Below are 8,206 nucleotides of genomic sequence, written 5' to 3' on the forward strand. Positions count from 1 at the left end.
TCAGAAATTGAGATGCTTACTGTGGGAAATAGATTACAATGAAACCATTTTAAAGCTTTTGTTGACTACTGTAAAGCCTTGAGTGTAAAACAGTATGATTGTACTGTACTAGACTTACAATATTATATGTTTGTATATTTCAGAGTACTTAGAGTACACATGCCATACAAAGCTAAACAAGTACGCAAACTTTCCTATGAGTTGGGTCTAAATTACACCTACATGTTACATGTGTGTTTCACATTTAAGCTTTTACTTAGCGTAATTACAAAGTGAAAACCCAAAGCTTTCTTTTATCAAATTTTAATGAATTAGAAAAGATTTAAAACCAGAGAGAGGTGCCACAGTTAGCTAATGCTCTAACGTATGAAGTGATATAAGCAGCTACAGTAATTATTCACTTGTCCCTATAGATACTGCGCATGATGCTACACTGTGGTACAGATCTTGGAGCGTATAAATTCTCCTCTCAGATCTGATCTGCTGCTAGAGTAATCCTGAACATGAATGTTCGTACTGTGTCACTTTGCAAAGGTAACTCTTATCTCTTGTACATTAGTACAGTAAACGACAAATCATTTGGAAAATGGAATTTTGAAAAAAGACTTCACTTAAGACCACAGAAAATCTCTTCAAGATGCATGTACCTACAAATGAATGGTCACAATTGCTCAGTACCAGTTTAAATTATTGTTTTATATATTTTAAATGCAAGACATTTTTAAGAAGTGTATTTCTTTTCTTCAGGTATGCAGCTCAATATGTCGTTTGAAAGAAAGATTAAAGAAGGCACAGCCAAGGATTGAAATTCTATTTGTAGGACCTGTACTGGTGGAGATGCAATCCAAATTACATCAAGAGCTACGTAACATTTAATGTCCAGTTGCACCAGTGGTTTTCAGTTCTAGGCATAAAGGCCAGGAATTCTGAATTTATTTCATTTACTTAATATTTTAAAATATGTATTTGAGATTTCTCTGTACTCCCAAAGATCTCCAAAAAGCATGAAGAAACCACCAATTTACACTATCTGTGGAAGAATAAGTGAGAGCAACTGACACCGTGGAACATACCACCTATACAACAACGAAGTACGATAAACTTTCTTAATCTGTCACAAACGCATAATAAATGCAATGAACTACTATTTTTTTAAGGTCTTAGTCTTCAATGGATTAATTTATATTGAAGATGAGTATTAAAACTGGCGTGTTTAATGGATAACCAAACATCAATGAATGACTTCCAGATTTTAGCATTTCCCAACCGTGTAGAAAAGTATAACTTCATGACCATTATGTTTCTCTTGATATATTTGATCGGAGTAATGGGGAATGTGGTTATAATTACAGCTGTTTTGGTAGATTCTCACTTACACACTCCTATGTATTTGTTTCTTTGTAACCTGTCCTCGGTGGACATTATTTTCACCACAGTAACTCTGCCGAAACTGATGGACATTTTATTATCTGGAAAAACCTTGGTATCTGTCACGCAATGCTTCACCCAGTTATATTTTTACCTGTTTGCAGCTGGTACGGAGGATATATTGTTATCTTGGATGGCCTACGATCGTTATGTTGCTATTTGTAGCCCGTTACATTATCAACTTATCATGAACAAGAGGAAATGTGTTCTCCTGTTGTCCGGTACCTGGATGTGTGGGTGTGTGAATGCTTTGTTTTTGACTCTTTCAGCTTCTCAGCTGATATTTTGCCATTCTAAAAAGATACATCACTTTTTCTGTGATATTAAAGCCCTGCAAAAAATCTCTTGCAATAATGCTAATTTCTACATTATTGTCTATGTGGAGTCAACTGTACTTGGCATATGTCCATTTCTGCTCAGCTTGACATCCTATATTAAAATAATAATGGTTATTCTAAGCATTAAATCCCAGAGTGGTAGAAGAAAAGCCTTCTCCACCTGCACGTCCCACCTCACCGTCCTTATGATTTTCTATGGAATGGGAATGTGTATGTACATAAATCCACCAGCACGGAATGCAGAAGAACAGGACCAAGTCTTCTCTGTGCTCTATGCAGCAGTGACTCCAATGTTGAACCCTCTGATATATAGTCTGAGGAATAAAGAGGTAAAGGGAGCACTGGGGAGGATTATTGGGAAAAAAGCTTGTGTATAAGGAAATATTTTCATTTATCCATGCCAGAGTAAGAGAACTGGTCTAAGAGAACTTAGTATGTAGCTTAACATGTAATAGTGCAAACACTAACCTGTATGTTGTATAATTTTGTCTTAGTACTTTAACAGATTGACATCAGTTCTAATTTAAAAAAAAAAAAAAAAAACCTGCCTAATACAAATTCATTAATAGGAAATGTTAAGTTCTCAGAAATAAAGACTTTCGAATATCTAATGGAGAACGTGTGTGGATCCTTGAAATAGCCATGTATAAGATTTAATGGTTTGTTAGTATTTTACCTACTCAATCTTAGTTTAGTTTGGATGACAACGGGCAATATAGAATGCCGGTTTTAAGAATATGGGGTAGTTTTCAATGGATTAGAGAATTTAATGAGATACATTTTAAAATTTACCAAATCACTTGTTTGCATTTTATGACGTACTTAATAGTATTTTTGTGAAAACCAAATAAGTTATATTTAAATTTAATTATCTTTAATTTACCACAATTCCCCTGACCTCTAAAACCAGTTTGCAATCCTTTGTTCTGTGAGAGACACTTCTAATGATTAATTATAAAGGTTGTTTTGGACCTCCATCTTGGGTAAGAGAATAAAATAATCTAGACACCCCAAAATTAGGATACTTCTCAAGTTCATCAACAATCTCAAGTTTTTTCTTACCTTGAAAAACTACAGTATGGCCCCCATGTAAGGCTGGGGCAGGGACATATTGCAATCCTTGGCCACTATGACTGCATTTCACATCTTCTCCTTCAAACCGTTTTAAATAAGGGTAATGGTAATATTTTCCTGTGGTTCACATATTTTATGGTGGAATATTATACATTATAATGATTTAGAAGATGAAGTACATAAGTTAGATTCTGTAGGAGCCTACAGTGTAGGTTATGGTACTGTTATATACACTAGGTATTACCTCTTGTTCAAGGGCTAAGATAAGTTGTCTAGCGAACAATTGGTGTCCAGTTAGAAGTTCAGGCCCATGGTCTTCAACTAAACAGTGCCACTCGGCCTGCACACAATTTAGCAGGCACCAGTCTGCCGCCATGAGCTCGCTTTTCTGTTGGGTTGAAGGGGCTGCTTTACAATTAGTTAAGTATACATCAAAAAGCTGAGAATGATGAACATGCTTAGAAATAAAGCTTGCTATTTGGTTACTACAATAGAAAAAACTACTTTAATGCATATCTTGACAGCAGACCCCAAGAAGCACATACAGCTCTGAGCATTGTGTCCTTTTTTTCTGACTTGGATAAATAAAAAGTAAAAAAAAAAAAAAGGTGATTTTGTTTTATCATCTTTATAAAACGATAGTTCCTTTTTAAGCGCCTGAAGAGGAAAAAATGTAAAGACACATTTCTAAAATGAGCAATGGGTCTAATAAAACACCAAATATGATAAATGTTTTTTTTTATTATTATTTTCCCCCTCTCCTGGTTGTGTAGACCAAAACTGTTACTTTTGCGTCGACTGGGTAAATGCCACTAGCCATGCTGGCACGCACACACACATGTACAAGTACACATGCATGTTTACACACATACAGGGCCCTTTTGTAAACAATTTTGAACCGGGACAAGGAGACAGGAAGAAGGGGGTGCAGGGGTCGCACGGGCCCCTTCGCCACTGCAAAACCCTGTAGTTACGCCAGTGTCAGGCGCCTGATGACTGCACCGATAGGGTGGGCGCTCGCAGTGCTTCACCCAAATACCCTGCACCTCCTGCGCATGGATTATGTGGGTTCTGTGCCAGCTGTTCCTGCAGGGTGCGCACCCTCTGTGCTGCTACTTGGGAATTCCTCACCTGCATAGTGGGTTCCTGTTTGTTGCCATAGCACCCGGTGATCTTAGCCCAATCGCGCAAACACCCTGAGTCCTTAGCGTACTGCCTGTGAGAAACAATGTAAAGGCCCAGACACTCTGAATAATGAAAGTCTACAAAGAAAACTATTTAATTGCACTTCATTAGCATTGCCATAAACAACTCAGTCTGATGTTCAAGCAGGGAACATATTTAATTTCCACCACTGGAAATGTTTGTTTTTGCACTCAATACATGGTAGGCATTTTGATGTCTTGCTTTGCCCGTATAGCACTTCACGAGGCATTCCACTTATAGATTGCCCACCTCTTCCCCCATTGCAGAATGTACAATGCTCAACAAGACAAGGCTACCCAGTTGTTGGGACTAGCTGTCCCGTTGCCAACATCGGCCATATCAATTTGAGGCAGTTGGTATTTATGTAATGCCAACCTATACACAGGTATAATAAGCAATTATGATTAAGATCTGTATTTTGGACAAAACACGAACGGCCTCCTGCTACACAAACGTGAAATGGGAAAACTGAGACCACATAATACAGTATATTATGGGCACAACAAGATATAAAAGGTATTTTTATGGTAAGCCACAGAATACCAGTATCTATTGGGCTTTAGCCCCAGGTTGTTTTGGGAACCTGGCAGACACTACAAATTGTGAAATAATCGGTTCATGTTATATTCTCAGGGGTAATGGAATTCCCTATAAACTTCGCTTGTCGCTACGGATAATATGCATTCAACACTATGGGATACTTGAGGTTTGCGGGGTATAAAATCTCTGAGAGATTTCATACACCGTCATTCGGATGCGAACCATATCATGTGATACACAAGACATGCTGTCACTGCTTTTTGTTCAGGTAAACGGGGTTCTACTGGTTATGGAAATGAAGTTGTGTTAATGTAAAGGAGAAATCCTTGTTTTAACAATTCCATCTGTAAGTGTGAATGTCATTTTTTTCATTGTTTAAAAAATTAGGTTTTATTGAAAAGGCACTGTTGGAACTGCCACCTCACAGCTTTTTGTCTAGTTAAGTTTTTGTTTTATTCAATTTGTGTGTGTATTTATGTGTGTGTATATTAAATATTGTACTGTCTTAGCCAGGTGTGAAAATGCTGTCAATTAAGGACTTCAAAACAGACATGTCATTATAATATATTGTAATACTTTTTATAATTTAACAAAGTGTACAGTTAGTGAACAGAAGAAAAATCTAAATGAAATTAATATTTGGTGTGACCGCCCTTTGGCTTCAAAACGAGCGTCGGCTCCTCTGGGTTCTCTCGCTCGCAGTTCTTAGGAATCTCGGCAGGTAGGTCGTTCCAAACATCTTGGAGAAATAACCACAGTTCTTTTGTCTTGGTTGCTTTTCTTCCTTAATGTAATCCCAGACAGACTCGATGATGTTGAGATTAGGGCTCTGTAGGGGCCAAACCATCACTTCCAGGACTCCTTGTTCTTCTTTACAATGATGGAAGTTCTTAATGACTTTGGTTGCATAACCTACTTTGCATTTTGTTAAATGATTAAAAAAATAGACATCTCAATAGTTTTTTTTACATTACATCATTTTTTCATACCTGCCTACATTTTTGCACAGTACTATATGTATATATAATATATGTGTGTATGTATAATATATATACATACACATATAATATATATACATATATTGCATATATTTAGTTAACGAGCTGTAGGATTTGGGAAAGGGACAGATCTGCTTTAATACATGTGCCCCTAAACTCACACTTTGTGCCATTTAAATTAAAAGAGAATGGAAAAACCTTAGAATACATCCCAACGATAATCTAGGCAAAGCCAAAAACATCTTCAGAATGTATGTGGGAGGTGACGTGGCTTTTCTAAACTTCCAAACAGGAAAAATTATTTTATAAGTGACATGAAAGACTACATAGAACAAAGGCAAAAGTGGCCCGATCATGTAGTTAGTGTTTTATAATGTTGGCGGTACATAGCACCTGGTAATATAATCGATGTAAGTTTATACAGCAGGAGGTAATTAGCTGGTTTTCCTGGCTTGAGTTTATTATAATACCTTGATTAGCAAGAATAACAAGAGAATGAACCGTATATAATGTGCAGCATAATGACTGTGCCAGCCAAAGGCGTGAGTTACAGTATTTCTTTAAAGCATGTGTGATGTTCTCATAGGATTTGAAGACACTAACATTTTTTATATTAAATAAAATAAAAAATGTTTTTAAAATTGTGAATTAATTACTTGTAGGCTGCCTTCATTATGGACATTTAATCTGTATTGCATTTTTTTTTGTAGACTGACAATTAAATGGACAACCAAACCTCTATCAAATATTTCCAGATTTTGGCATTTTCCAGTCATGTAGAAAACCATCGTCTCCTGTTCGCCATATTTCTTGTAATTTATGTGACGGGGCTATTGGGGAATCTGGTGATACTTATAGCCGTGTTTGTGGACTCACACTTACACACCCCCATGTACTTCTTTCTGTGCAATCTCTCCTCGTTGGATATCATTTTCACCACAGTCACACTTCCCAAACTCATGGATATTCTATTATCAGGGAGTAATGTGATATCATTTTCAGAATGCTTCAGCCAACTGTATTTTTATGTATTTTTGGCTAGTACTGAGGATATATTATTGTCCTCCATGGCTTATGATCGTTATGTGGCTATTTGCAGCCCTTTACATTACCAGCTTATCATGCACAATAGAAAATGTGTTCTCATTTTGTTAGGCACCTGGATGTCGGGATGTATGAATTCAATCTTCATGACGGTTTTGATATCCAATTTAACGTTATGCCGTTCTAACAAGATCCATCACTTTTTCTGTGAAATCAAAGCTTTGGAAAAAATCTCCTGCAACAACTCAGGGTTCCACATTATTATTTACGTAGAAACCCTGCTCCTTGGAGTCTTCCCATTTCTGCTTAGCTTAACTTCCTACATCAAGATAATAAGAGTCATCTTAAGCATAAAGTCCAAGAACGGTAGAAGAAAAGCCTTTTCAACTTGTACGTCTCACCTCACCGTCCTCATTATTTTCTATGGGACAGGTCTATGTATGTACGTAAAGCCACCTTTAGAACATCTAGAAGAACAAGACCAAGTGTTCTCCGCACTGTATGCAGCAGTAACCCCGATGGTGAATCCTTTAATATATAGTCTCAGGAATAAGGACGTAAATGGAGCTCTGAAGAGAATTGTTAGGTCCAATAAGCAACTTGTGGTGATTTAAGAAAATGTCATGTTTTCTTTTAGTTTATTACCTGACGATTCTTTTCAGGAATCTAAGTCACATTTTTAAATAGATTTCTAATTATGGTAGGTATTTAAGGTATTTGTACTTTTCCCCCCTGCATATTAAATACTTTGTTTGAATGTCCAATGTACATGTCTCTTGAAAAACTTTTAATGAAACGCGCTATGGGACGTATCCTAGGAGCTTTTCTGTATATTAAATTTTTTTTGTCAGAAACCGAAAATACATTTATGACAATGTTAGCATCATGTTATCTGTGTGACCTCCAACCAGGAGGATGGGGTGGTTGTTTGGATAAGCAAAGTGAAAAAGGGGTTGAGCTGTTGTTGGACGATGGTCTTCAAAACAATGTCATACAAATAATGGAAAATGACGCATACTCCTAAATATCTATATAAACTCCTTCACATGAAAAATAAAAATTAAAACCTGAGATCTTACTTGACAAACTACAGAATAAATGTTCATGGATGTGAAGAAACGTTACCATATATTAGATCCCAGGTGTAGGTCTAACTACAAGTCTTGATACGTACATGACCTATATAAAGTTAAGTTTTTTTTAAACTTTGCAAAGATAGCAATGGAACTATAACATTAAATCAATGGTTTTGATATACCAGTCATACGCTTCCTTGCACGTTGTACACACAATCATGAAAATATGTTTTTGTTTAGGCAAGAGGATATTTCAAAGGTTTGGGTACCCTCAAATATAGAAACGACTACTATGGGAATATCAGAAAAGAGTTGCTTCTGGGAAGTTAATCCTGAGTTGGATAACCTAAAAGAGATGACCAGGAATAGATCCAAGCAAAAGTGGAATTTTCATTTGACGAAATATGTTTTATAAAGGTTTTTGGAACAGTGCAGGCAGTGTCAATACATGTCAGATTCTCACTGTCGGAAGCGAGGATCCAGCAACGTGTATTGACACTTA

At 36.5% G+C, this 8,206-nt stretch overlaps 2 protein-coding genes across 2 annotated transcripts; both read left to right on the forward strand.

Moving 5' to 3' along the window:
• The first annotated feature begins 1,234 nt into the window (after positions 1-1,234).
• On the forward strand, positions 1,235-2,143 carry LOC128491527 (olfactory receptor 1-like). Its single transcript, XM_053463846.1, has one exon. The coding sequence runs from the start codon at positions 1,235-1,237 to the stop codon at positions 2,141-2,143; it is 909 nt and encodes a 302-aa protein (XP_053319821.1).
• A 4,163-nt stretch (positions 2,144-6,306) lies between these two features.
• Positions 6,307-7,242, forward strand: LOC128491528 (olfactory receptor 1-like). Its single transcript, XM_053463847.1, has one exon. The coding sequence runs from the start codon at positions 6,307-6,309 to the stop codon at positions 7,240-7,242; it is 936 nt and encodes a 311-aa protein (XP_053319822.1).
• Positions 7,243-8,206: the final 964 nt, after the last annotated feature.

The sequence above is a fragment of the Spea bombifrons genome, chromosome 4 (genome assembly GCF_027358695.1).
Source record: "Spea bombifrons isolate aSpeBom1 chromosome 4, aSpeBom1.2.pri, whole genome shotgun sequence".
In the NCBI taxonomy this organism is placed as follows: Eukaryota; Metazoa; Chordata; class Amphibia; order Anura; family Pelobatidae; genus Spea; species Spea bombifrons.

Coding starts and splice junctions, on each gene's coding strand:
- LOC128491527 (XM_053463846.1), top strand. CDS start 1,235: ATGAATGACTTCCAGATTTTAGCATTTCCCAACCGTGTAGAAAAGTAT.
- LOC128491528 (XM_053463847.1), top strand. CDS start 6,307: ATGGACAACCAAACCTCTATCAAATATTTCCAGATTTTGGCATTTTCC.